Genomic DNA, 27,976 nt, shown 5'->3' with positions numbered 1-27,976 from the left:
CACCGTAGCTGCAGAGGAGCGTGTGCCGTGGCTCTGCCGCCAGCTGCCTCCTGGCTGCAGCCGTGCCGGGGTGGGCACAGGGCGCCACGGGGTCCCCGGGTGGGCTGCACTGCTGCAACAGGAGCAGCAGCCTCGCCAGCCTGAGCACGCTACTTGCAAGAGCTGCTCAAGGCCTCCCCGTCGCCTCGCACTGCTTTGCTCCATCGAGGAGCCGTGCCACACGAGGTTTATCCGGTGCTCCTGCAGACCACAGGCAGGCAGAGCCCCCCGTGGGAAATCACACGTGGAGCTGGCGGTGGGCAGCGGTGCCACCCGGTGCTGCATGCAGCGAGGGGCCGCAGCCTGGGAGATCAGCCGTGTTTACCCTGCAGGGCAGAGGGTGGCAGGAATGCTCCTGACTAGTAAATTAAGTCAAAATGACACGCGAGGCAAGGAAGAAGTATATCCCTGAAATGCTAAGTCACCGGAGGGACAACAAGATTGCGTTGGGCTCTCATAATTGTGATCTATTGCAAAGACGTTCCTCTACCCTATAAAATGTTATCCCTGCTCTAAAACAGTGTGTAACAAGAAAAGCGCAGGGAACGCTTTCTTGTCTCGTTCTGCAAAGAAATAGATCTGTAGAACATCTTATGCATTTCCTATCCTTGTTATAAATAGGATGAGCTCTCTTGTAAAGAGACAAAAACGAACAGCCCACTACATCCCATTTAAAATAAATTACTGTCTAACATGCTAAGAAGCAGCTCTGACCCAGCGTGCTCGCTGGAAAAAACGTCCTGCCTGCCAACCGAGCTGCGGACCGCAGGGGAGATGCGCTTGGGACAGGGAAGGAGAGAGGAGTTACTGCTGTGCTGCTGCTACAGGGCAAAGCAATTTCCAAATCAACGCCTCAGGATGGCTGGGGAGTGCTGGTTGTGAACCAGCCACCCACGTGCTGGAGCTCGCACAGCCCTGGTTTCACCCCTGAGCCCCTTCCCAGCTGTGGCGCTCCCAGCGCGGGTTCCTGCCTGCACTGGTGAGGGGTCCTGAGCATGCCACAGCTGCTCCCACCTCACCCCTCTGCTCCCCAGCATCTGCTGGGAGGTGGCTGTGCTTTTAAGGAGGTGGATTTTGCCCAGTTTTTGCAGCAATCTCAGTCTTGGTGGTCTCTGGGGAAGCAGCTCAGGCCAGGAGAAATGTCTCTGAGCGAGCTATTTTAAACCAAACCGCAGCTTCCTGGGGCACGGGCACACGGGCACCCTGGCTCTGCAGCTGCTGGGGCGAGACCCAGGTGCAGCCCTGGGGGACACATCCCTGGGTGCCACCTGGGGACACATCCCTGGGTGCCACCGGGCCATTTGGGTGCAGGAGCCACCCCAGCAGCCCCTTACTGGCATCCTCAGCTGGTGCAGCCACCGGAGCCATCTCCAGGGCCAAGGGGACTCAGGGCCAGGAGCTCACGCCTGGTGGAAAACTTTCCCTCTGCTGCATTGTGATACCCAGCTCGCTCATCGCATCTTGGTTTCTGAAAGATCACCCAGGGGCAGCGATGATTTCTCTGTTACATGGCACAGACCTTCCCTGGTGAGCGTTGTGCGGGTCGGGTTAGGGCCCCGCTTCCTGCAGGCTGGCAGCTCCCCTCCCGCTGCCCGCGCCGCCCAGCGCGCTGGGCTGGAAGCAATCACTGCTCGCGGGCGTTCCAGAAATACTCTGCTCTCTTGTTCACTGAACTTTGATCTTTTATTCAATTTTCATTCCTCTGGAAAACTCGGAGACAAAAAGGATGCCCCGATGCTTTCAGCCGGGGAGGAGGGCTGTGAATGATGCCGGTGCTGGCTGCCTGTAAGAAATCACAAACAAGGCTGAGCAGGGAGGTGTTCCAGGAGCACAAGGCCAATTATTTCCTTTTTTTTTTTTTTTTTTTTTTTTTTCCTGAACTTTGCAGGAACTGACATCTCTGCAGCCGCTGCTCTCTAGATAACAAGGGAAGCGAAATGTCTCCCCTCACCCCTCCCCATGCTGACGGAGGGCAGCCCTCCTCTCCTCGCTGTCATTAGCGGGAGGAAGCAGCGAGCTGCAGCTCCGCGCTCTCCTCCTAAAACAGCTGAGTAGGAGGTGATGGAAAAAACATGTTTTCCCAAATCCCTGGCACTTTCCGCTGCAGCACTTGGCTCTGGCTCCACCTGCATCTTGCCGCGTGCTTAGTGCGCTCCCTGGCAGCGCAGGGCCGGCCCAGCTCCGTTTTCTGCCTCGCGCACGCTCCCCGAGGTTGAGCGCAGCCGATGTGCAGGCTCCTGCACTGGTCCTCTGCACCAAGAGCAGGGATTTAAATAACACTGGAAAACCGTTTTTGTGGGTTTCTCTGTACAGAGCCCATGCAAGGCTGCTTGGCAGGGGTGTGTGTCCTGCACCGGGGCTGCCAGCTCACCGAAACCTCAGGCTCATGCCACGCCGCAGAAAATCCCCAGCTGCGTTTAATCAGCATTTTCCTTGGTCATACTGGAAACCTTTCAGAAGCGCAGCTTTGTTCCTGCTTATTTATGTTGAATTGCTTTTAGGGGGCTAATTCCCAAACAGATGCCTACGCAGGTGCATGCCAGCAGAGTGTGGGCTTTATGGGACGAGGCTGGACGTGCAGTCAGGGGAAGGACGTGGTTTGCTGCCTGCTGCAGGAGGGGGCAATCAGGGAGCTGATGCTGAGAGGGGCAGAAATGGTTTGGGCAACCCAGTCACTTGTAAAAGCCAAGGAGAAGCAGTGGGGTTCTCTGCTCCAGGGAGCGGGCTGGCACTGGGGGGCTGCGTGCGAGGCGCTGCTGGGCCCCAGGGCAGCTCAGTGCCCGCAGCAGGGCCAGCACAGGGCAGGGCACAGCTCCTCTGCCCCCGCTGCAGGAGGGGTCTCTGCCGGGCCCGGGCAGCCCCAGGAGGACTTTTGGAGGCTGCAGCAGCCCTGGCAGCATCTGCCCAGCACCCGCAGCGGGTCCTCTCCCTGGGTGCTGCTGCCACTGCGCTGCACCCACAGGTGTGGGTGACCTGCAGGAGCACCAGGGCACAGCAGGGGCCATCCCTGTCAGACCCACAATGGGGCACGTCGGGCTGAATCGTGCTCTGGCAGAGGCAATGAGCAGCACAGCTGTGCTCTGGCTGAGCCCTGCACAACTGCCCGCAAAGTTTCACTGCTTCAGGTGCGGTTTAGGAGTTACAGAAAGAAGAAGCTGCAGCCCCCAGGGAGGTTTCCCCAGGTGGCACCATGGCACCAGCACCTCTGCTGTGCCACATAGCTGGTGGTGGGGGGTGGGTGGGGGGAAACAGCAGCCCCCATGCCCTGCACCGACCAGAGGTGCCTTGTGGGCAGCAGCAGGGGGAAGAGTTGTGTGAGCTGAGTGCTCTGGGGAAACAACTTCTTAGAAAGCAAAGAGCAAAATCAGGTGTGACTCTGCACCTTCCACTGCTGCCGGGCAGGGGGGGACACTCAGCTGCCCAGAGGACCCGGCCCTTCAGCAGCAGCAGAGCCATGAGCTGTGCTCTGCACCCAGCCTCTGGCTTTGGGTGCTTTACCAAAGCGCCTCTGTGCAGAAGCGACACTGAAAACGATTTTGCATACAGCCCTTTCAATTACTGATCTCAAATATTAAAAGGATGTATCCCACAACAGCAGAACAATGTGGATGTGAAAATGAAACTTAATAATGAATAATTTGCTCTCTAGGGGAAAAAAATGCCAAATGGAAGTACATTGTACTTGCAGTCATGTCATTACAGATGTAGTAATTTTGTAGTTCTTACCAACCTCTCATGAAAACAGCACTCCTGGAGCACCTCAGAGCGAACTCCCCGAGCCCTCCCAGCGCAGCGCCCGCGGTGCCGCAGCCCCCTGCTCAGAGTGCTGCCAGAACGGGATCGGGGATCCAGAATGGTAAATTGAATGTAAAGGCAGCAACAGGAGCAGAGAGGAAACAATGATCTGGGAGCAGCACACAGAGCCAAACCTCGGGAAGGTGAATGTGGAGGTGTGAACAGCAGCTGAAAGGAGGCAGCAACCTGGAAACGGCACAGCAGAGCAGGCTTTGTGGACTGGTAAGAACTGAACAAATTCTTGTCTTTTGCTTGATTTTTTTTCCTTTTTTATTTTTATTTTTTTTATTTTTCTCTTCCCTGCACCACGGTATTGCGACTCCCTGCACGTTCAGCGGGGGGAGCAGAGGCAGACCCAGGGGAGACCCTGCAGGGCCCGGGTCCCACGGAGGGGTTCTGGGGTCTCAGCGGTGCTGCGGAGGGGTGTGCAGCAGCCCCTGGCAGCAGGCACGGTGTGTGCCAGCCCTGCTGCGTGTGCTCCACGGCAGACGGGCAGGACGGGTGTCTGCCCCGACAGGGAGTTCCTCTAGGTGGTTTGCACACCAAAAGGAGCACCCAGAGAGCTGGGACACCCACACAGGTACCGAGCAGGTGCCTGAGCCAGGAAACCTGTTTCCTTGGGCTATTTTTTTTTTTTTTTTTTAAGGAGAAATGCTGCAACATTTGCATCCACCCTCTAGGCCCCAGCACCCTCCTGCCCCAGAGGCAAGACCCGGCCTTGTCCCAGCTCATCGTGGTGCAGGAGGCACGGTGAGCCCTGGCGATGCCGTGCAGCCGGAGCTGTGGGCACGGAGCCGTGGAGGCAGCACAAGGGGGTTGCCAGCTGGGCTCCTCAGCGCACACACAGGAGCCCTGTGAAACCCTTCAACATCCCACAGGGGCTGGGGCCGGTGCCCCCCGGGGCAGAGCCGAGGGTCTTGCCCCATCCTGCTGCACATGGAGCCGGCCACAGCTGCTGCTGCTGCAGGTGACATCCAGTGGCCACGGGCTGCTGGTGCAGCCCTCGGTGCAGCAATCGGTGCATCTGCTGCAGCCCCACAGCCCCAGCCCCAGCACCTCGCAGAGCTCCACAGCTCCCAGCCCTCTGCCACCGGCCCCAGTCGGGGTGGAGGATGGCACGGCCGTGGGGCAGGAGGAGCCTCGCAGCACGGAGCTGCCGGGCTCCCAGCATCACTGCACTGCCCCACAGCCCCGGGGCCTCCCTGCTTGCCCTGAGCCCTGCACGGGGCAGGACAGGGGCTGAGGTGCACCAAAGCCCTGGTAGAGCCCAGGCCATGCCCTGCTGCCCCCCACCAGCTGCTGCTGGGGGGGACACACGGTAAAGGGCCCTGTGTGAGCTCAGCCTCAAAGGGTCCCGGGCTGGATGCCCGTCTGTGCCTCTGCTTTCCTGGGCCCTGGTCCTTGCACAGGGGCTGGGATCCCCTGCACATGCAAGTGCCAGCTGGTGCCTTCCATGCAGGGACAAGTGGGACGGCCACAGCAGGTCAGGCCCAGTGAAAACAATCTGGGAGGCAGCCCCAAACTGGAGCCTTGGGAAACTGAGGCTGCTGGCAGAGCTGAGTGATGACACATCACCATGGGCACGAGCCTCGAGCAGTCCCCAGAGCGGGCTGCCCATGCGAGGCACCCCCAGGGAGCACCCGGCTGCGGGGAGAAGGGGCACGGCCGGGCTCTGCAGGCACCGGGAGGTATTTGCAATTTCCTCCCCAACCCAGGGGGATTTTTGTCTCCCCTCTCCAGAGGGGAGCAGGAGAAAGCTCGCTTTTCTTCTTCCCTCTAAGAGCTACTTTAATAACAGAAGTATGTGGGGAAGGAGGCCAGTAAAACAAATAAATCAGCAAAGTGGAGCAGCTGCGGTGGGAGCCTGCCTTGCACCCAGGGCCTTGCCCGGGAGCTCTGCCCCAGCCCCTGCAGCTCCAGCACCTTGACCCCAATGCATCTGGGGACGCGGCGGGGGCCGGTGGCTCCCTGCTGCCACCTCCCCGGTGCTGCTGGGCGCTGGGGGACACTTTGTGCCCCGGTATTTGGGGCACCAAACCCACTGCGACCACGTCGGCACTATGAATGAGCAGCTTCTGCAGAGAAGCTCGTTTTGGGAGAGCGCCCTGTTTACTCTGAACCAAATGTTCACATCCCTTGAAGCTACTCAACGAAATAATCACCAAAACCAACACGGGACCCGGGGCTGCTCTTTCTTTTTGTCCTTGCCCAGTGGCTGCTCACAGACATGAAAGGCCCGGCTCTGGCCGGCAGCGCCGGTCACGCAGCCTTTGTGTCCTGAGCCCGCGGAGCTTTCCCACCGCTCCCTGGCAGCGGCGCGCGGCCGGACACCGTGCCCGGGGCGTGGGGACGTGGGGGGACATCGGTGTCCTGGCGGCCAGCAGTGCTGCAGGGCTCGGGCACCACTGGAGCGGGACGTGAGCCTCCTGCGAGCAGGGGAAGCAGCCCCCAGGGCGATTGCAAAACTTCGTGACACCCCTCACAGCTAGGGGGAAAAGGTCCACCGGTGATTTTCTGCAGGGGGACAGCCCCAAAGCAGAGACGTGGCCGCACACGGCCCTGAGCCCACAGCCAGGCTCGGTCATTTTTGGGGAGGGGCTGGCATGGGGACAGACCCATCCGTCTGGTATCTCTCAGAGATTTCCCAGAGGTGCTGAGCTGGGGCCACAGCAGTCGGTGCTCTCAGAAGCCCTCGTGCTGGCACACCTGCAGAGCTTCTGACCCAGTTTAACTCGGTCCAGCTTCCCTGGCCCCCAGTCCTGTCCTCCACCTAAACTGCTGTGTCCTGAGCTCCTCAGCCTTTCCACGACCCATGGGCCTCTTGTGTCAGCCCAGACACGGGCACCGTGCGGGCACGTGCTCAGCCAGAGCTGGGGGGCACAGCGAGCGCGCCCCCACCCCTGTGCCTCCAGCGGCCACGCACTGCACCACGGCACCAGCTCATTGCGATGCAGGAGAACATCTGTCTGCTGTCCCTCCGCCTTTCCTCCCAGATGTTTCGCATGAGGCTGTTTGTCCCTTCCAGCAAATCCAAGGTCGAGCACGGCCCCGGTACCGCAGCCCCAGCCAAGGTCCCTGCTGCCTGCCCAGCGCCCCACGGCACCGCGCTCCTGGCACAGTGAGGGGCTCCCCGGTGGGCACCGCGCGGCACCGGGCCCCAGCTGGCATTTGGCAGCTCCAAGGTGGAAATGTTCCCGACCTGCGCTTGAAACGCAGAGGGGAGGTTATAAAGCCACGGCAGGCTACTGAGTCAGCTGGATGTGCCGTGTTTACTGAGCTGGGCGCTGCTGCAACGGACACCAGGAGCCTGGGGCAAGCTGCAGATGGAGCAGGGCTTAGCGAGGCACCGGGCGCTTCAGCAGGAGGCATTCCTCAGCAGGAGCTGGGGACGGACGGCACGGCACGGCACGGCACACAGAGAGAAAGGGGGGCCACAAGGTGCGGCCCCACCTAGGCGTTACGGGGGTGAATAAGCCCGGATGGAGCAAACAATGAATCAGCCGCAGCTGCCCTGCGTTAGCTGTCGCGGAGGCTTGGCGAGCCGCGCTGCAGGGGTGTGCCAAAACTCACACGGCTCCGCGTGCTCCAGCAGGGGAACAGGGGGAAAGTTTCAGGTTTTGGAAAAAAGGCTGTTTGCACCTAAAAATTCTCACACAAACACAGGGTGGGCACAGGGCATCGGTGTCGTGGCTGCTGTACTGACTCCACCCTTATCTGCGAGATTTCCTGCTCTCTGCTTTAAAATTCAGCTTGCATTAACGCTGTGCACACAACCAGATGTGCTCCGCCAGGGCACGGCTACCGTTAACCCCGGACTGTGCTGCACAGGTTTAGCTTGTTGCTAACGAGCATCCCTCGTTAGCCTGACAGGTCCTGAGGTGCCAGGCCACCTGAGGAGGGGTAAAATGTCCACATTACCCAGACATGAGACCCTTTCCCTTCTTTTTCCTCGCCGTGTGCCAGCCCTGTGTGCCACTCTCACCCCGAGCCATCCCCTGTCACCTCCCCAGCCCAAACCCCAAGGTCCTGTTGGTGGTGGCACACAGCGCAGTGGTCACAGCGTGGGGGCTCCTGCATCTGAAGCTCTGCAGGGGGAGAGCCCGGCTCCAGAGAGCAGCCCTGGGGACTTTGGGGCTGGACAGGACACGGTGGGTGTTGCTCCAGACTCAGCTCAGACAAAAAGCACCGTGCTGTGTCCCCAACACCGAGCCCAGCACCGGCTGTGGCCTCGCACTCTGGTGGAAAACCCTCACCGGTTCTCCACCGCCGCTGAATGCTGCTGGTTCCCAGGGCCTGACCCGTGCAGAGCGGGCACCAGGACAGTGTGCCCCCATTTCGGGTGCCCTGAGGACAAGAGGAGCCCTGGGTCGCTCAGCAAAGAGCCGGGCGCTGACCCAGCAGAGGCCCCCGAGCAGTTGCTGGGGCTCGCTTTGCCAGCGCAGCCCAAGCATCACCTAATGCGCGGCGCAGGACCGTGCCCGCCAGCTCGCCAATCCCTGCACGCATCGCCCGGCAGCTCCGTGTCAAGCCAGCACAAGCCCGAGCCGGGGAGTGGTGATGGGATTCCTCGGCTCCAGCCTCTGCTGTGAGCGGGGTGCCTGGGGCACGCCAGGGCTGCCCACGAACGTGGCCAAGGCAGCCGGAGCCCAGCGCTCACCCTCCTGGCCCTGGGGTGTGCTGGGGTCTGCTCGCACATCTTGGGGAGCTGAGGGGCTGACTGATGGGGTGCGGGAGTGGGGACCAGGGCAGGGACACGGTGTGCAGGAGGAGCTGCCCTGGGGCTCGGGATGGGGCTGGCACCATGGAACAGGGCTTGGCTCCGGGGCCTGCAGCTGAAACAGGAGCAGTGACATGCCAGCGTGGGCACGGACAGAATTGACCTTTCCCAGCCGCCACCATGGGGTTCCTCGCCCTCTGCAAGTGGGGGCACCCCCAGCCCCAGCCCCAGTTTGGGGGTTGGCGGCAGCGGGACGGGGTGCGGGGCCAGGGCTGCCAGCACCTTTCTGCAGCGTCAGACGAATCCGCCCGTCTCCAGCCCCACAATTTGTACAGCTTAATCCGACGGGCCGGGGCGCCGGCTCAGCCCCGCGGAGCGCACCGAGGGGGGGGAGCGGGGCGTCCAATCCCACCCGCAGGGAGGGGACTGGAGGTTATGAAATTTGTGAATGGGGAGTGTCTGCGGCTGGAGCAGAGCAGCGGCGGCGCGGGCACTGCGGGGCAGCGGAGCCACGGGCTGCTGGGCTCCCCGCACAGCATCGCCCCGCCGCACCGCTGGCCTCTGGAAGACGATGCAGACGAGGGCTGGGGAGGAGGCAACCGGTGATGTCTTACGATTTATTTCACTTGTTACCAGCTTAGCTTTTCTTTTCTTTTTTCTTTTTTTTTTTTTTTCATTCTGAAGTTTTAGGGGGGAAGCGTCTTCTGAGGCCATTCTCATCCCCTTATCACTTTTCCAGCCCAGCTTCTCCACTGTAACTGTTGGACGGAGAACTGATAAGGGTATGTGAGTGACACGAGCGACCTCGCCCAGCACCGGCCCCGCACGGCAGCAGCTGGGATGCGCCGGCAGGCGTGCCGTGCCGCCTCTGCCGCAGATGCTGGCTTTAAGTGGAACCGACTGCAAAGCAAACTCGGCGCTTAAAGAAACACTTGGTCCGTACTGAGAGCCAGCAGGTTGTATTGCGCCCCGCTTCTTATCTTTCAGCATCGACGACAGGTGCCCTGCAGGGAAACGCGTTTTTTTAAAGAGGTCTTGAAGTACTTTTTGTACGAGGGGTCGCGAAACGCTGATTAAGCAAATTGCAGTTTGTTCGTGTGTCGGTGAAGTTAGCTTGCCATCGAGATCCTTTGGAATCAGTTTAAAGAGCGATTACAAAAGTAAGAAGTAAGACTTGCATAAGTGTGAAACGCCTGTGTTTTATTTCTGTTTGGAACTGCTTACATTAAAAGTTATTTATTTCGAATGTGCACATGATTTTAAAGGTGAGTGGTGGCAACGCGGCTCTGCCTGCAGCTGATGAAAGGAATGACGGTAACAGAAAGGCAAATATCCCATGAGTCATGAGAACAAAACCGGCCAGTTAGGAAAGCAAAATGAAAGCATTAGGTAACGGGGGATATTTGCTTAATGCAAAGGTGTGCCTGCAGCCAGCCTCCCACAGCTGCACACCCCGGTGCCCGCACCCCGGCGGGGCCGCAGCCCGCTGCCGGCTGGGTGCACCCGGTGCCACTCGCCGAGCCTGGCACCCGGGGGGCACCCCCACACCCCGGGGAGACCCCCAGCCCGGCTCCAGGGAGGAAACCTTGCGGGTGGGGGCTCAGGGAGCGTGCCCCACGTCCTGTTTGGCCATCCTGCTGTTTTCTGAGAACAGAATAGGCTCCGACCCATCCGCCTGGCACCAGCCTTGCTAACACAGAGCTCACGATCTAGCAGAAATAGGTCTCACTATTTACCAAAAATGTGTCTCCTGGTGCCAGGGTGCTGTGCTGGGTGCTCCAGCTCCTTCCCAGCACCAGGGGTTGGGGCCCGTTCCTGCTTGTATGGGCAATGCCAGCAGCACCACGAGCCCCATCCTGTGCTGGTCCTGTGCCGCCAGCCCTGGCCCCGTGTGTGCTGCCACGGGACACAAGGTTTCGGCACGCTCAGCCCCCTGCCTCACAAGCAGCTGCTCCAAGCACCAGGGATCTGCTGCAGGTTTCCTACCCGCAGCTCCCTGCTGCCCTGGGATGGAGGAGAGCCCAAACCCTCCACGCCCTGGGCATCGGGGCCAGGATCAGCGTGGGCAAGGCAGCTCACGGCCCCACACCACGCTCACACAGGGAGCCCCCGCCACAGGGGGACGGGGCATTGCCACCACCGGCTGTGCAGGTGAGATTCCAGCGGCCCCTGGGAGCAGAGAGGGAAATGTCAATATTTGCAGCAGGCTCCGTCAGCGCCGCTGCCAGCCTGAGTCAGGAGACGAAATCCTTGCTGTGCAAATGCCCTGCTGACTCAGACTGCTGAGCACGGGCCGAAAGGGGAAGGGTTGGGCCCTCAGCTTTGCAGAACAGGGGCTGGGTATGCAGGGGGCAGACAGCCCCAACAGGCTGGCACCGGGGCACCCATGGCATCCCCCCAGCTCAGCGGGGAGCAGGAGGAACAGAGCCCAGCTCCTCTACAAAACATCCCTGGCTTTACGCTCAGTACTTCCATGTCTTGGAGGACCACAATTTGCCCTTGGTATTGCTGCTCAAATGTCTGCCAGGCGCAGCGCCCAGCTGCCAGCAGCCCCCAGCAGAGCCCCCATGTGCAGCTCATGGGTGCCCCAGGCCAACCGTGGTGGCAATGAGCAGGCTGTGCCCTACCCTGCAGCACCTCGCTTGCCCCGTGGCTCCCCAGGACTCCTGAAAGCCAAGGGTGGGCGAGGAGGTTCCTCCTCCTTTGTGCTCCCCCGTGGCCAGGGGACAGGACCTGGGGTGCTCTGGCTGCTCCATGGCACTGTGTCTGGTGGTGCAGGGCCAGCACGGGGTGTTGGCAGAGCGCAGCTCTCACAGCCGGTGTCTGTGTGAGGGGTTCAGCCCTGGGACGGGACCTCGCCTGATCCCTCCCCAGATGGGCCCGCCAGCAGACGGTCGGCGTGCGTTTAACCTTCACTCATCGCAGGCAGTGTGATTAAGCCATGAAAAGCGGGCTTAGCGCCAGCTGGAAAACTACTGAGGCAGCCGAATTCCCCGCAGCAGCCCCGGCTCCAGCGCTGGCACGGGGCAGCAGAGCCATGGGGCCGCCGGGCCGTAGGTGCCCAGGGGAGGCAGAGCCCCTTCCCTCCCCGAGCACGTAGCCCTTAGATTAAATCCATAAATAGGAAATTCCACTTCTTCGGAAAAAAACAGAATCCGGATATTTCATAAGTGTCCCAAGGGACATGAAAGCTGAATCAGGAAATTTCACTCGGCACAGATATTAAAAACCACCGCAGCCCTTCAGACAGCCACGGAAAAGCACCTGCAGGCGCAGCGCGAGGGGACACGCAGCGTGCATGGGGCCAGCACGCAGACAGCACTTTGTCAGCAAGAGGCAACCACCAGGCTCAGGGAGCCAGGCTGCAGCGTGCAGAGCTCCCACCAGGACAGAGAGGGTTCAGCAGGCAGCGGGAGGGCCAAATGGGGCTGCCAGTGCACGCATCCCGCTTGCAGCTCGGGTCCCCTGTGGGCCTGGCAGCGGGGGTCCCTGGGGACAGGCAGCCTGCGGAGAGGGGAGTGGGGCAAAGTGGGTACAAGGAAGGGGGAAGGAAAAAGCTCTGAGCCCACCACCGACACCCCCCAGGGCCAGGATCAGGTGCTGGGGTTCAGCTGCAGCCCTGGCAGGAGGGTTGTGGTGGGGGCAGCAGGGCCCTGTCTGCATGCCCCACACATCACTGCGCCCCCCAGCCCCGTACCGGAGGAGCAGACCGCGACTGCGGTGGCCAAAGAGGCCAGGAGGCTTTTCCAGGGGCTGCCGACAGCTGCAAAGAAGAAAGCAGAAATGTCACATACTGCCATGGCACAGGACAGCAGGGGTGATGCCGGGGTGTAAATGTTTTTTTTCCCCAGAGAACATGCTGCTGGCAGAGCCAGGGGGAGAGCTGTGCCCCCGCAGCGCCAGCTCCACGGCACGGCGCCGTGCTGAGGCATGCAGAAGTGTCTTCCCTTGCGTGGCTGGCCCAGGGCCAGCCTGGCAGCGCGCAGATACCCTCATCTTCCTCCTCTGCTTACACATCACAAGCTTTTCAAAGCAAAGCCAGCCTGCATAATTCGCTTTCTCGCCAGAGAGGCGTTGCAGCATTTTCCCAGCGCTGCGCAGGCAGGGGAGGAGGGCCAGCTAATCACGCTGAGCTCTCGCACTTTCCGACGTGGCGGCACGTCGGCAGGCAGCCGTGGGAGCCGGGACACCGCGGCTCTGGGTGAGGGGCTCAGAGCCAGGGGACCAGACGTGGCGGTAGCACCAAAGCAGCCCCCTGCCGCCGCACGTGCCAGGACGAGGCCCCAGCGTCAGCCTGGGCCGTGGGGAGCTGCTGCCTCAGGGATCAGTGATGTGGCTGGCAGGAGGTCGGGCTGCTCTGCAAACCGCTCTGTGTCGGTGCCTTTGTGCCCCTTCCCCCTGCAAGCAGCAGCCGGGCGAGGGAGGGCACCCCCCGAGCACCCCCAAGCCACCACTGCGCTGTCGGCAGCAGAGCGCAGGGAAGGGAAGGGAAGGGAAGCGCCAACCTCCCCCGAGCCTCTGCCAGCAAAGAGCCACCCCCACAGGCTGTGCTCGGAGGTAATTGCAGGTTATTACAGCACCGCTGTTGTTAAATACAGATCACTTCTCTTCCGACAAGCATTCTGTGTAAGGCAAACTCCAATCATCTCCCTCCTCCACCCGAGCACCTCTCCTCACCGCCGGGAGCTGCGGCGTGTCACCGCGCTGGCAGAGGACGTAGCACGGGCACCTCAAACCGCGCCGTTATTTTCCATGCGCAGTGTTTGTCCCCTGGATGGGTTTAGGGGTGGCTCTCAGACAAGCGAAGGACGAGTTATGAACCTCACACCGTGTATTTTCAGCACATAACTCAGAGTGCAGTCTAACAAAACTCCCCGCTGCATCACCCGGCTAAGTGAATAAATTGTTGTTTTATCGCATTCTTGCCGAGTCCCTGCTGCTTCCCACCCAAAGCTGACTCTGCAGCGCGATGGCAGCACACACACAGGGCTCAGCAGAGCCGCCAGGGCCCTGCTCACAGCATTGGTGCAGGCTGCTTGTGGGAGCAGGGAGGAGAAATTCCTGCTGACACCTCTCTTGCGTAAGGGCCTCAGAAGCAGTGAAATAATGAACTCTGGCTTGCGAGACGCCCGCAGCCCAGCACAGATGTGATTGATCTCCTTTGGTGGCTGGGGAGGTGCAGAGGCCCCCGCTCGACAAGTCACAAACTTGAGCCATGAGCACGTGGGTGCCTGTTGCGTGCCCTCCTGCAGCAGCGCACCGCTAATAAAATAGGGCTTTGGTCCCGTCCTCACGGCTGCTGCCAGGTTCCCTTGTTCAAACAGTAATGAAAATGAATGTTTCACCGTGCAGAATTTATATGAGGTCAACATAAAATTACTTTCTATATAAACAAGCTTAAATCGAGATGATTTTTAGCTGAAAGTCTGTTTGCTGTGCTGGTCTCAGCGCTGCATGCACCAGGCAGGAGCGGCAGCGCAGCTCAGGCGCTATTTACCTAACCTGCCTGGAGCACAAAAAAAATGCTTGGAATGGGAACGGGGCAGGGGACACAGAAAGATGCAACGCAGGTGCCAGCTCCTGACCTCAGTCACCTTTAATGCAGAGAGCACAAGCAGGGTGACATCGGGTCAGACCAAATGTAGGAGCTTCACTCCAAGCAGGGCGCGTGCAGAGCTTGCACCAGCACCACCGGTGCCGTCTGCGGTGTGGGAAAGGCAGAGAGCGGCTGGGGGAAGGGGCCCTCCTCAGTCCTGCTGCTGCTGCCCTGCCACAGGGCCGTGTCCCCAGGGAGAGCCAGCCCAGCCCGCTAGAAATGCTTGCTAGGAGGCATTTTCCTGCGCACTGCAATAGGCCAGCCTCTGTCCTGGAGCCCTGCCTCCCCGCCAGCCCCGAGGCCGAGGCGCTGACATTTGCTGTTGTTGTTTCATGCGCTATTACGTCTGAGGATCCTTTCAGGGTTAGGAGTGAGACGCGATCCAAAAAGCATTGTAATGACTTCTCAGTAGAGAGCTCAAGAGAAAATGAGTTTCTAAAATTAAACTGCCAAAATGAGAGAATGGAATATTTTTGCATTGATTTCATTGCCATGAATATTTATAAAACTTAGATTAATAATATTAAATTAAAAAAAAAAAAAAAAAAAAAAAAAGAGTATTGGGTGGGAACTACTGCCTGCATCTCCCTTTCCCCGTCAAACTGCAACGCAAACACAAGAAAACACTTTAACGGCCACCTCCGAGCTTCAGGGCTTGCATGCACCCTGCAGGAATCAGGGATTTGGCACCCGGCCAGGAGGCAGTGGGGCAGATAATGCCCCACAGAGGCTCACCAAAACCCCCAGAGACCCTCGCCCACGGTGCCAACCCCTGCCCAACGCCCTGGCCGCAGGCAGCAGTGCTGGCCCTGAGCAGGAAGCTGAGAGGCCGGGGGGTTCCCCAGGTCCCTCCTGCCTTAGAGGCCACCAGCACGCATGTGGCAGGGGACAGAGCAGGGACCTGAGCTCATGGCATGGTCACGGACACACAGGACACCAGTCACCAGTCCTCGTGGGTGCAGCACGTGCCATCCCTGGGGCACCGAGCGTGACCCAGCACCCCCCGTCCCAGGGGGGCTGGAGGTGATGCTCAGCACCCACATTCACCCACCGCTGGCTCTGCCACCTCCTCACCGCCCCAGCACAGCCCCCAGGGCCCCACGGCAGCGATCCCCGTGGGCCACGGCTGCTGGCACTGTCCCCATAGGGCTCCCCGGGAGCAGTGGCTTCTGACCCCACACCTCCTGTGCCCCCCGGGGCAGCTCCAGGCAGGCACGGCTGCGGCGCTCCCCCCGCCTGCGCCCCAGCTTCGCCTTCTCTCTTGCAGCCCCTTCCCTCAGGCCAAGCAGCTTTTTCCGCCCATCCCAGACATTTGCCTGTGCTAATCTTAATTGGCAAATAATCGCTACAAATTGAATTGCCATTCAGCTCCTCCTACGCCTGCCTATTAACTCCTGGAGTCAGCAGGCTCCAAGAACCTGTGGAAAGCTGCTCTGTTCGAGGTGCTCAGCCTGCCTCCAAGGCCCAGCTTTTGGCCCCTTGCACTGGGCTGGCCACATACAGGAATTATGTGGCAGGGACCCGCTGGGTGCCCAGCCCCAGGAGGACTCGGGTACCCCCAGTCTCCTGGTGCAGACAGCACAGCCCCAGCTGGGACAGCTCAACCCGAGGGACCCACGGTGCTGCCTGCCGTGCTCAGACAGAGCAGTGCAGCTTTACAGGCTGGGAAACAAAGGGCTCCTCCTCCTCTGCCAGCTGTAAAGATGCTCCCCTGCTGGGGTCCAAGGTTTTCCAGCCCGGCACTGACTGTATTTCCAGGCCTTTCAATCCAGAGGGCTTCTCTACAGATCCTCTGGAGTACAGCCGAGATTAAAAAAAAAATAAAAGTGGAGGTGAAAGAATTTATAGATTACAAAGGAAAAAGGATGAAAAAGTGCAAGGAGACAGATATGTTGCCAAGGCAACCACCAACTGCAGGAGTGACAGAGACCAAGGAGAAGAAATGAGAAAGAAGGAGAGAGAAAGAAATGATGGCACTCGTGGCATTTTCACACCAATGTGCCCAGAGAAGCCAGGCGAGCCACTGCACCGCGAGCCCAGCCTCCGAGGGAAGGCAGCCCCCCAGTGCTCAGCTCCAAGGGACAGCGGTGGGCTCACAAACGCTTTCCCAGCAGCTTCTCAAACACCCGTGCTAGGAAGGAGAAAGCCCGGCCAGGGGTGAGGGTGCGGACCCTGGGCAGTCCTGTACTCCCCCAGCAGGGACAGTGCCAGGGGCTGGCACCGAGCACAGCGTCCCCGCACCATGCAGGACACCCCCCCATGCTGCGAAGGCAAGGGGCAGAGGCTGCAGGGCAGGAAGGCACGGCTACCTGGGGGGCAGCACGCTGGGGTTATTTGTGCAAAATGTCACCCAGTAATTAGGAAACGAGCAGCACTCACTGCTCGGTGACACGTCGCAGTGGCATTTCTATTTTCAGGCCTTAACACAGCTTATTAGAGTCAAAGTCTAATTAACGCACTACACTGTCAAGCCAGCGATGGGGGATGACCCAGATTTCACCCATCCCCAAACGCTACTCACTCACAGGAAGGTTTTAAACTTTGTTCACGCCTCAGACGTGGGTCAGGGGCTGGCTGCTGAGCTCCCCGGAGCCGAGCGCTGGCACTATGGGGTCACCCACAGGTTCCACCGCGCCCCACGGGCTGCCCCCCTTCTGGCTTCATTTCCAAGGGGAGATAAGAGTGGCGAGGGGCTCAGCCCAACGGGGTGGAGCTGGCGGCCAAGCCAGGCAGGGGGAAGAGCTGCAAAGGCAAGCACAGGGCCCCCTATGTGGGGCTCAGTCCCTCGGACCCAGGCCCCATACGGATGGATGCTGCTCCCACGGGGCACACAGCACGGGAAGGGGCAGAGCCACGACCCCCAGCCCATGAGAGCAGCACTCCCAGCCCTCCCCATTTCCTGAAGCAACCCCGCTTGGATGCCAGCAGAACACCACTGCTCCCCACTGCTCCCCAGATTGGCTTCCTGGCAGGGAGAAGAGCTCAGTGCAGCACGAGCTGTGCCCCAGGGCACCCCACAATGGATCCCAGCCACACACCCAGCACGGGACCAGCGGGGCTTTGCACAGCCCCAGGGCAGCTCCCTGCTCAGGGCGGGATGGAGCCAGGATGGAGACCCCCAGGAGCGAGCATCCCACTGCAGCAGGGACACGAAGGGGACACAAAGGGGTCACCGCGGGGAGAAGCCCAGGCACCGCTCTGCAGGGCTCCCAGCCAGGGGCAGGAGGGACATCCCAGCCCCAGCATCCCCCCGTGGGGACAGCAGCTCCCCAGGGGCAGGGGGACGGAGCAGAGGGGCTCCAGGACGGGCAGCATCTCCCCAGGGGACACGGCACAGGGCCCGGCCACCAGCCCCGCTGCGCAGAGCGCCGCATACCAGGAGCTCTCCCTGCCAGGCCTGGCAGCTCCCCAGTGCTCCCACACTATTTTTACCCCGCGGTTGCCATAGAAACCCCAGACCCACTTGCGATGATGCAGCCTCTTTCGGAAGCGCTGGCTCACCAGCTGCTCCTGCCTCCGACAGCTCATGGGGCAGGGGGCCGCTATTTTTGTGCTTCGGCCGAGCCCCCCCCCCCCCCAGCAGGAGGCAATGAGCCCCGGGGGACTGCCCAGCTCGGAAGCAGAGGTGGGGACGGATGGAGGGGGCACTTCAGGGCCCATCCCCTGCCCCCCAGCTGCTGCTCCCCATCCCGGGGCCACCTGAGGGGACAGTAGCAGCCACCCTCTGTCCTCCCCTCAGCTGCCTCCTTGCTCCTGCACATCCCTGAGCAGCAGCAAGCTCTGGCCTCACCAGGTCTGGGAGGAGAGAAGGCTCGGGCTTCTCCCTGTGCCTGCAGCAGGAGGATTTCCCCAGCAAGTCGCCCTCTGGGCAGATGGACCTGCCAAAGCAGCAGCTGTGGGGGTTCCCTTCCCCTGGGCAGGAGAGGCTCAGAGCTGGGCTGCCTTGAAGCCACAAAAGGAGATGGCACAGGTTGTCCAGCACAGGGCATCCCAGGAGGGCTGGGGCCCAGGAGCTCACAGAGCTGGAGGTGAAAAGCATCTGAGCAGGATTTGTCCCTTCTGGCCCTGTGTCCAGCTGTGCAGCACGCACAGCGCTCAGACTCAGAAATTAGCAGGCAGCATTTTCTAAAGCCAGGAGGGGGCTGCTGGTCCATGCGAGCACCTCCGCCTGCCCTGGCAATGCCGTGGGATGTGGAAGAGCCCTTGAGGAGCAAACAGGCACCTACCTGCTCCTCCATTCCTGGTGCCCCAGGGTAAGGGCGAGCTGCTGCCCCCCTGAGCCAGGACCAGCCGGGCGGTGACCCTGCAGTGTCCCCACGGTCCCTGCACCAGGACAGCTCCCCAGAGCCCCCAGACCCCCACGTGCCCGAGGCAGCCCCAGGCTCTGTGCCCCACTGAGCCCTGTGGGCCAGGGGACACATCCTGCACTGTGGCCGTGCCCCAGCAGGGCAGGAGCAGCGTTCGGGGCAGAGGTGGTGCTCTGCGAGACGCCAGCACCGACCGCTGCCGCCAGCACCTGCGTCCGTCCCTGCAGGGCGAGCGTGTTTATAAAAAGCTGCCGTGCGTGGATGAGCTGGCAGAAATAGCCGTGCGCAGCCATCTCCGCGCGGTGTAAGGGATGATCACCAGCTGTTCTGCAAGAGCACCCAAAATAGAGCCAGCGCCGTGCCGTCCCCAGGGAGACGGTCTGCATTTAGCCAAGCCCGCCGGCAGAGGCGAGGCTGCGCACCGTGTCCCCGCGTCCCCCGGCAGCCCCCACACCCGGGGTGGGCTGCGCAGGGCCGGGGAGCCGCTGTGCCAGGAGGAGCCCCTACCCCAAGAGATGGGCTGGGCTCTGACCAGGCACCCACTGCGTGCACTGCAGCTCCCCCCATGGCCCCAGAAGCACTCGGAGCTGTGGCCACCCCTTGCCACTCCGCATCCATCCTGCGCTCACAGCTCTGGCCTCCCGGAGCAGCACTGCAGCCCTGGAACAAGTGCGCCAGAGACCACAGCAGCACCAGACACACCAGATGTCCCGTCACAGGCCCTAAGCAGCTGACAGCAGGTCCCTCCTCCCAGGCCAGGCTCTAATTATAGCATCCAAGAGCTGCAATAAACTGACCAGAGCTGCCCGCTTGTCTGCAGCGAGGTGGCTGGAACACCCAGTGGCTCTGCTGTCCTCTCCTGCGGCACAGCGCGTGCCCTGCCGTGCTGCTGGTGGCTTCACAGGGCACAGGTGCCCACCCAGCCCCTCGCCAGAGCATCTTCATGGGCAGCACTCAGGGCCCTCCTGGAGTGCCTGGGGGCAGGATCCTGCTGGGCTCAGCTCTGTCCTCTCCAACCCCAGCCCAGGCCCCAGACCTCCCCCCAGCACTTCCAGCCGAGCCCCCCGCTCTGCGCAGCCTGTCCCGGGGCCACATCCAGCCCCGGCACCAGAGTTTCAGCTTCTCCCCCTGCAACCATCGCTGCCAGCCCCGTTGCCATGGCACCTCCCGGGATGCTGGATGGAGGAGGCTGAAGCAAGGATCTGGCCCCAATCCCCTCTCTGGGACGACCCAGCCTCCCCCAGATGGCCCCTGGCAGCAGTTCCTGGACAGCCCCATGCTCGCTGCCAGCAGCACGAAGCTGCAGGATGAGCTGGCCCTGGCAGCTCAGGCAAAGCTCTGCCCTCCCTCCTCTGTCAGCCCCCCGGGGGCTCTCGGACAGCACTGCTTGATCTGTGTGAGCAGAGAGCTGTGAGCGAGCCACACTGATGCTCCAGCAGCAGAGGTGACTTCAAAATGCTCAGCCCAGAAGGACAGGGTGGGTTAAAGCTGCGATGACAGAGCACTTTCCAGGCATCTCTACGAACCCCTTGGTTCAGCCAAACCCCTTCATGTTTGTGTTAAACCAGGGAAGGCGCAGGAATATTCACAACTCTGCTGTGTAACCAACCACCCGTTTAACCCACATCTCTTGCTGGAGGCACACCCGTCTGTATGTCCAAGCAACTGGGCCTTGCGCTCCCAGCCCGGTGACCTGGCACTGGGCACGCAGTGCTGCTTACCTGGCCCCGAGCAGGTGGGTGCAGCCGGGAGCCCCCCGCGCCCCCCACCCCATCACCAGGGAGGGCACTGCGGCCCGAGGAGCTCGGGCATTACTCAGCAAATCGTTCTGAATAACTAATAGCGCTGAGAAAATGCAACCTGTGATAATGTGTGAACAGGGAAGGCACATCTCCATTAATCACTCGTTATGAATTATTCAACAAAACAGGAAGCAGGAGGCAAACGCTTGGTGTGGAAATGGAGTGGGCTACGAGGGACACTTGAGCCCCATCCGTGGGGTATCCCTGGTGTGATCTGAGCGGTCTGGCCCATGCACACAGCCCTGCCAGCACTACCCATACCCAGCCCCAACCCAAAACGCCCCGTGGGCAGCCCACCAGCAGCTCCTCAGGGCTGGAAACCCACATGCAGATGGAGCCAGCATCACCACGCACCAGGACAGGGCTGGGCAAGAGTCCCGTGCAGACAGGAGGTGCCGGCTCCTCGGCTCTTGCTGCTGACACCTAACAGAGAGGAGAGCTACAGGGAGCAATAATTAGAGCCTGGGGGATGTCACACGCCACTCACCGTGTCTCACAGCCCTCTGTACAGCACGGCCAGCTCTCCATGCAGCAGCCAATGCTACACACTGGAAACGCAGCAGCCCCTCCCTTTGAAGCAGCCCCCCCAAACCTCTCAGTGGAACCACTGTGGGGTGCGACCAGCCTGGGGCACACCACCACCAGGAGCTGGATGAGGCCACCAGCCCAGGCCCCTCCGCAGGGGCACCTTGCCCCAGGGGACAGCCTTGGTCTGTCACATCGCCCTGCCCTTATGCAGGCGCCCACTCCCATCACATCTGAGGTCCCAGACCCTCTCTCCCCCGTTGTGGCTGTACCTCGCTGCCCTTAGCTCTGGAATCACCGGGGCAGGTGGGCGCCTTTCCTCTTGGTCCAGCCCGGGAGCTGCAGCGCTGCCATGGGGAGCAGAAGGGAGAACAAACCCACACTCCTGGGGAGAGCTCTCATCCTGCCAAGGCAACTTCTGTGATTCTAAATCTGTTCTGCATGTAGAGCCTTGCTACAAATAATCTGCTGTGCGTGCATCTGTGAAAATGAATGGACAAACAGTTACATTTTCAGAGCTTATATGGGCAAATTAGCAAGCTACCGAGAAGTCTTTGCTTTACTTGATTTAATTAAGAAGCTGCCATAAAGTTTTCCTAAACGCTTGCTAACGTAATAAGACCTACTTCATTTTTCTGCTGGCTCTGATTATTATTGTTATTATCATCTTTTACCAAAGAAGGCTACAATTTTAGGTTATATTTTAGTAATCACGAGAGAATTTCCCTTAATGTTAATCTAGTTTCAGGGAGAGTGCTATAATAAATACCACTACAGGCAGCAGTAGCCTGCTAAATTACAGAGTCATGTGCAACGTTGTGTTTATCACGCATTTATGACCATTTTTCCCCACCTTGTAGCCAATTACCTGTTTCTGCTGGGACTGCTCCTGAAGAGCCAAGCTTCTCAGCTGAGCAAGAGGGGCTGGAGGCTGCAGGAAAGCGGTTCTCTGCCTGGATGAGATTCAAGGACCGGGGACTTCTGCCCCTGTGACAGCAGAGGGTTGTGGCAGCTTCTGGCTGGACCCCGAGGGGAGGCTCTGCCCTCGGAGGCACCACACAGCCCCTGGCTTCCCCCTGCAACACAGCACTTGGGCAGCCCCCTGCACACGCAGACCCCGGGGTCACATTTACATTTCTGTCAGGTGGAGCTTGGGGGGCTCAGCCCAACCCCACCCCAGGCAGGTCCAGCCGTGGGCTCTGCCCAGTTTGCTCCTGGCTGCGCCCCCCCGAGCCCTGCCAGCCCCCACGGCGGGGGGCAGCACAGCCCCCCCCGGGGAACCCTCTCCCTGCTGGGCTGCCCTCAGTGGCGCCGGGCACACGCGGGGCAGAGCCGCGCACGCCGCACGCAGCCCCCCCGGCGCTGTGCCCACGCGTGCCGGGACAGAGCCGCACCGGGGGCACACGCACACCCCCGGGGACCCTCTCACGGTGCTGCCCGCATCGCCCCCACTCCGGGAGGGGCGCACCCGGCGTGCGCGCACGCGGACCCCCGGGGCTCCGCACCCGGCCGGGGGCACCCGGCCACGCGCCTCGCCCACGGCCACGCGCGGAGGCGGCCGGCAGGACGCCCGCCCGTTCTCGCCCCCCCCTCCCCGCCGCTCCCCGCAGCCAGCCGGGGGCGGACGCGCCGCCCCCCGCCTCCTCCCCGCGCAGCCCCGGTGCGGCCGGGCACGGCCGGGAGCAGCGGGCACGGCGGCGGTGCCGCAGCCGCCCGGGGCGCACGGAGCGGGCGGGGGGCACCGGGCGGCGGGGGCCGGCCCCTCCCGGGGGGCTCTGCCCGGTGCCCGCAGCACCGAGCGGCGCCGGGGGAGCCCCGCCGCGAGGGGAGGGAGGGGAAGGAGCCCCCCGCACCCCCGGTCCGTCCTGCTGGCCCCCGGGACGGCAGGGGGGGGCCGAGGCACCGGCACGGGTCCCGCCGGCGGCCGGGACGAGGGGGATGGAGGTGAGAGCTGCGGGCACCCGGGGGGGGGTCTGGGGGCGCGGCACTTACCGGGCCGGGGCCGCGCATCCTCCGCCGGGGAGGCTCCGGGGACGGCCGGTGAGCTGCGGGCTGGCGGCCCCTGGGGGGCACCGGGTGGGCACGGGAGGGCTGGGAGCTGCCGCCGGCTGCGCGGCCAGGGACGGGCAGCGGGGGGGGGGCTCGCAGGCGGCAGGGTCCCCGTGCCTCCGACGTTCCCGCGGGGCCGGGCGTTTGCTGCCCCTTCCAGCAGAGCTCCGAGCCGCCGCTTGTGCCTCGTGCACGGAGCTCAGCGGGTCGCAGAGCTGCGGGTGCTGCTCCTCCAGGAGGCAGGCACAGGGCCAGGAGGCACCCAGATCCTGGGCGGTGGCAGTGGGGCAGCACGCAGGAGCCTTGCCCGGCTGAATTTCCCGGAGCCAGCCCATGCCAGGCAGTCAGGGAAGCACTTTCCAGAAGAGACCGTGCCCGTTGAGCCTCTTGAGCCAGTCCTGCCACGAGTGGAGCTGCTCTCCTACAGCACTCTCCTGCACAAGCAGCTCACAGCACCACGAAGCAGCACAGGGTTGCAGACAGCATGACAGCGGCTGCTTAAAATTTCCTTCAGCAGCGAGGAAGCAAAGATCACAGCCTCAGCTCGAGAAGCCGCAGGAGATGCTCGCAGCCTCCAGCAGGCTCTGCCTTGCAGCCTGAGGGACCTCTGAGACACTGCAGAAACCACAGCAGCATCGGGACCGTTCTGATTTCTCTGGCACTCGAGGAAATCGGCTGCATCCAGGCAAACGCCAGCATGGCTGTTGGAGAAGTAGAGCTGGAAAAGAGCGAGGCAAGATGAGCTGAGAGTTGCATTGCCAGGGGCAGCAAGAGCAGAGCAGCTCCAGGAGGGGCGGCCAGCCGTCAGCAGCAGGCAACCATCGCGCAGCCAGGTGGGGAGAGCGCATCAGCAGGGACAGGCTGGTGACAGGTCCCACCAACACAGAGCAGCGGGCCAAGGCAAGGCGACAAATCAGACCACGAGGGAAGGCCGATGAACAACCCCAGCCTGACAGGGCTGGACGCAGCCTTGGGCACCCACACACTCAAACCAGCCCCAAGCCTCTTGGCCTGCATTTAAATAGAGCCCCCAGCCCGGGCAGAGGCCGTGGGTGCGGTCCCAGGTGAGGCTGGTCAGGGCAATGGAGGCTGATTGGGGTGCTGAGGGCACACGCCTAAAGCAGAGTAAGGCCGGAGACCCTGTGCCTGGTGGGGCTTCTTGGAAAAATACCGTAAATCCTAACATCAGATTACTGAGAGTGGATTGATGTCATAAAGTAAAAGCCTTGTAGGGGTGTGAGAAGGCTGGGCCAATGCATCTCCCAGCTGCCACAGAGCCGCTCTTTCTCTCCAGGAGGTCCCAGAGGAGGGGAGGCTTTTCCTCCTGCTGCCGTCCCCCTTAAACCCCAGCAACCCCAGCAGGCAGCAGGAGATGGCCAGGGAATCACAGGAGATGGCCAGGGAATCACAGCACTGTTTGGGTTGGAAGGGGCCTTAAAGATCATCCAATTCCAGCCCCCAGCCAGGGGCAGGGACACCTCCCACCAGCCCAGGCTGCCCCCTGCCCCATCCAGCCTGGCCCCAAACACCTCCAGGGATGGGGCATCCACAGCTCCCCTGGGCAGCCTGTGCCAGCGCCTCAGTGCTCTTGTGGGAAAAAATTCCTTTATGGTATCTAATCAAAATCTCCTTTGATCTGGGAAAATGCATGGGGGGGGCAGCCACGGGAGGCAGAGCAGCGCTGGGAGCGCAGCACCCAGGGGAGGGAGGCAGGGCTGGGGCGAGGGCCGTGGCGGAGGCGCCAGCCTCACCTCTCCATCCCGGTTGCTTTCCCAGCTGCCGGCTGACGCTGCCGTTCCCTGCCAGTGAGCAGCGGGTGCCATGGACGAGGTGACGGTGCTGCAGATGGGGGGGAACTCCCTCCTGAAGGCCGTGTGGCTTGGCCGGCTCCGGCTGACCAGGCTGCTGCTGGAAGGGGGGGCTTACATCAACGAGAGCAACGAGAAAGGGGAGACCGCCCTGATGGTGGCCTGCATCACCAAGCACGTTGACCAGCAGAGCATCAGCAAGGCCAAGATGGTGAAGTACCTGCTGGACAACAGAGCCGACCCCAACATCCAGGACAAGTCTGGGAAAACGGCCCTCATGCACGCCTGCATCCGAGGCGCCGGGGGAGAGGTGGTGTCCCTGCTGCTGGAGAACGGGGCTGACCCCAGCCTGGAGGACCACTCCGGAGCCTCCGCGCTGGTCCACGCCATCAACGCAGACGACAAGGCCGTGCTGCAGCACCTCCTGAATGCCTGCAGAGCGAAAGGGAAGGAGGTGATCATCATCACCATGGACAAGTCGGCCACCGGCACCAAGGCCACCAAGCAGTACCTGAACGTGCCCCCCTCGCTGGAGTTCAAGGACGGGGCCCCCCCCGAGGCGTGCACGGCAGCCCCCAGCCTCAGCCTGACAGCAGCCGTCCCGTCCCCCCCGCCCACTGAGAAGGAGGACGGTGCCTTCGGGCCACACTTGACCCAGCCTGGGGACAATCCCCCTGCCAAGGCCACCCCTGAGCCGCCCTCCCCCGGGAGGAAAAGTGGCGCTGCCAAGAGAGCGCGGCTGCCCCAGCTGAAGCGGCTGCAGTCCGAGCCCTGGGGGCTGGTCGCGCCCTCGGTGCTGGCCGCCGCCGCGCACCACGAGGAGCAGCGGGTGCGCACGGACGACGAAGTCATCATGGGCATCGGTGAGCTCTCCTTCTCCAAAAAGGCTCCCCTCGCCCGGAGCAACAGCAGCAAGAGCAAAGACGCGTCTCTCTTCCCTCTGGTGGACGAGCAGGCTCTGAGGACGCCGTCGGCCTCGGGGCAGGTCTCCAGGAAGGTGGGCTACGAGAAGGGTCCGGCCGGCCCCCAGCGCCTGCCCCGCCGCAGCACGGTGCCCGAGCAGCCGGAGAGCGGCGGCTCCGCGGGCCCGGCGGCGATGGAGGCGCTGCACTGGCGGAGGCTGAGCATCGAGCACCACGACTGCGATGATGGTGCGGGCCTGGCGGAGGTGGGGAAGGTGGCCTCGGAGAGGAGGAAGCTGAACGGGTCCCACCTGGCCCTGCTCAACAGCTCGCGGGAGGCCCTGGACAGCCTCGCCAGCACGTCCCCCGTGGCTGCCCGGCGCCGGCCGCCCAACCTCCTGGAGCGCCGAGGGTCCGGGACCCTGCTGCTAGACCACATCTCTCATACCCGGCCGGGGTACCTGCCCCCTCTGAATGTGAACCCCAACCCCCCCATCCCTGACATTGGCTCCAGCAGCAAACCTTCCTCCCTGCTTGCTGCTGGCTTGAAGTCCCTGGTGCCCATCGCTCCCAGCTCACCCAAGCGGGGTGACCTGAGAACCAAAAAGAAGCTTCTCCGGAGACACTCCATGCAGGTGGAGCAGATGAGGCAGCTCTCTGATTTTGAGGAAATAGTGGCCCAGTAGCTGAGTCACGGTCGATTTCCCAGAAAATTTACTAAGTATGTGCTCTCTGTAGAAACATAAATGATGGTTCCTGAACAGAGCGGCCGTGGGGAAGTGCTGGCAGCCCTGGGTATTCAGCCCCGTGCCCAGGGGCTGAGCGAGGAGGGTCTCGTGCTGCTTCCCAGAGCTGCCGAGAGCCAGGAGTCGCAGGCAGCAAGGAATCAAGCCCAAGCATCTGAAGCATCTGTCATGTACTGATAACTCATTTCTGGACTTTCCCCCAAGAGTAACTATCTGAGAAATCCGATCCCAGAACATCTCAGATGCAGAGTCAGGCTTCACACAAAGGCTCCTGGCTGCAGTTTATTTATTCCTGATTATTTATGATCCGTTTTTCTTCCATCCCACTCATTCTAATACAGAAACCGGTCTGGGAGCCCCACGCCAGGGAGCCGGGGGCTGATGTATTTGTGAAGTGCCTACCAGGAAGGAGCTTAATGCTGCAAGAGGTTGGAAGAGCAGAAATAACCCTCCTTAGCAATTGAATGTATTTTTACCCTCACTGTGCCGGAGAAGGGAGACAATTCCTGCCTCAGAGATTTCCGAGCACTTTGAAACGCCGGAGGCTGAGCTAAATCTGTTGCTGGTGCAACCCAGAGTCTTCAGCGGGCCTGCCACCAGGACGGATTTGCCTCAGCATCTTGAGAGCCACCAAGGCGCAGGGGCAGTTCCCACCACACTGAGCAACTCCGAGCACTGACGTCCCAGCTTGTCCCTGCGGGAAGCTTCCCCCAGGGGAGCGCGGGTGCCGAGGATGGCACGTGGCGAGCACCAGGGCTTCGTGCTGGCCACAGGCAGCCGCAGCCAGGACGCCCCCCTCCTGCCGACCCCGCTGCCACCACGGTCCTTTGGGGTGAAGCGGACGCAGGGACACGGCCCCACATGCCGGGCTGGGGCACGATTGTGTCGCCACCTCCACCCCGTGGGACGAGCTGGTTCCTTACCCGGGGCATTAGCGGTCCTTCTCCGGGCTGTTGCAAAACTTTGCACAGGTCCTGCACACAGCAGCGTCGTGTTCTGGTTCTATCTGCACAAGAATGTTCCCCGAAAGTGCATTTTAGATTTAAATATGCTATTTAGAGCAAAGGTGGGCTTATATTTTTACAGCCTTAAAGTTTACACTTTCTGTCTGTCAAATGTCTTATGGATTGAATTCCAGGCGTATTTTACCTATATCAATGAAGTTTGTCTTATATTTTAGGCTGTGGAATTTTAAATCCCATAGCCTTCGTTTCTAAATATTCTGATGTTTTGTGGTGTGTTTGGTGTTTTTTTTTTTTTTTTTTTTTAAAGTACTATTTAATGTCATTTGCCGCTGGTCTGAGAGAACAATGAAACAATGGTGCCTGCAAACCGCAGCTCAGCCGTTCCGAGCGTCCTGCATTCCGTGCGCTGCAGCCGGGCGGGTGCCGGGCGGCCCCGCGGGCGCATCCAGGGCACCGAGGCGCGGTGCGGGGCTGGCTCCGGGTGCGGGCTCGGGCTGGCCGTGCCGCCGCTCGCTCGGCACCAGCGCTGCCCCTGCCCCGCGGCCGCTCCTCGCCCTTCCCCTTCTCTCCCCACGGAGCCTCCCGGAGCCCTCCCGGGCCCCCCCGATCCCCGCGGAGCCGCCGCCTCCCGTCCGGAAGAGCGCCGGGGCCGGGGCCGGGCCGGAGCCGCTGCCACGTCAGGGCTGGGCGGCCCGCGGGCGGAGCGGGGCCGGGAGCGGGAGCGG

General features: G+C 61.7%; 2 protein-coding genes and 1 long non-coding RNA gene across 7 annotated transcripts; 2 read left to right on the top strand and 1 right to left on the bottom strand.

The window, feature by feature from the left end:
• Window positions 1-1,700: 1,700 nt before the first annotated feature.
• On the bottom strand, window positions 1,701-23,165 carry LOC311442487 (uncharacterized protein; the record flags this gene model as incomplete). 4 transcript variants are annotated; one of them, XR_014696663.1, is made up of 4 exons in its annotated part: window positions 1,701-1,822; window positions 21,054-21,261; window positions 21,650-21,768; window positions 22,774-23,165. XR_014696663.1 is itself a non-coding variant. In XM_084531772.1 (3 exons), 3 exons carry the CDS (start codon window positions 23,163-23,165, stop codon window positions 21,236-21,238), a joined length of 537 nt encoding a protein of 178 aa, XP_084387898.1. In that variant the 3' UTR covers window positions 20,321-21,235. The 4 variants fall into 4 exon arrangements, 1 of the variants encoding a protein (XP_084387898.1); XR_014696664.1 differs by lacking the exon at window positions 1,701-1,822 and adding an exon at window positions 9,932-12,055; XR_014696665.1 differs by lacking the exon at window positions 1,701-1,822 and having other exon boundaries at window positions 20,321-21,261; window positions 21,650-21,857; window positions 22,774-22,852.
• Window positions 3,184-9,801, top strand: LOC311442488. Its single transcript, XR_014696666.1, has 2 exons — window positions 3,184-4,056; window positions 9,291-9,801. It is a non-coding gene; the product is annotated as an uncharacterized lncRNA (long non-coding RNA).
• On the top strand, window positions 22,483-27,618 carry ANKRD34C (ankyrin repeat domain 34C). 2 transcript variants are annotated; one of them, XM_084531764.1, is made up of 2 exons: window positions 22,483-22,725; window positions 24,607-27,618. In XM_084531764.1, exon 2 carries the CDS (start codon window positions 24,652-24,654, stop codon window positions 26,224-26,226), a length of 1,575 nt encoding a protein of 524 aa, XP_084387890.1. In that variant the 5' UTR covers window positions 22,483-22,725; window positions 24,607-24,651; the 3' UTR covers window positions 26,227-27,618. The 2 variants fall into 2 exon arrangements, with proteins under 2 accessions (XP_084387890.1, XP_084387891.1); XM_084531765.1 differs by lacking the exon at window positions 22,483-22,725 and adding an exon at window positions 23,051-23,894.
• The last annotated feature ends 358 nt before the right edge of the window (window positions 27,619-27,976 follow it).

Source organism: Aythya ferina (assembly GCF_964211825.1).
Source record: "Aythya ferina genome assembly, chromosome: 11".
NCBI lineage: Eukaryota > Metazoa > Chordata > Aves > Anseriformes > Anatidae > Aythya > Aythya ferina.
Note: the sequence above shows the minus strand (reverse complement) of the source record. Positions and strands in the feature narration are given on the sequence as shown.

What these genes read in the sequence shown, in the direction of transcription:
- ANKRD34C (XM_084531764.1), top strand. Translation starts at nt 24,652, where the DNA reads ATGGACGAGGTGACGGTGCTGCAGATGGGGGGGAACTCCCTCCTGAAG.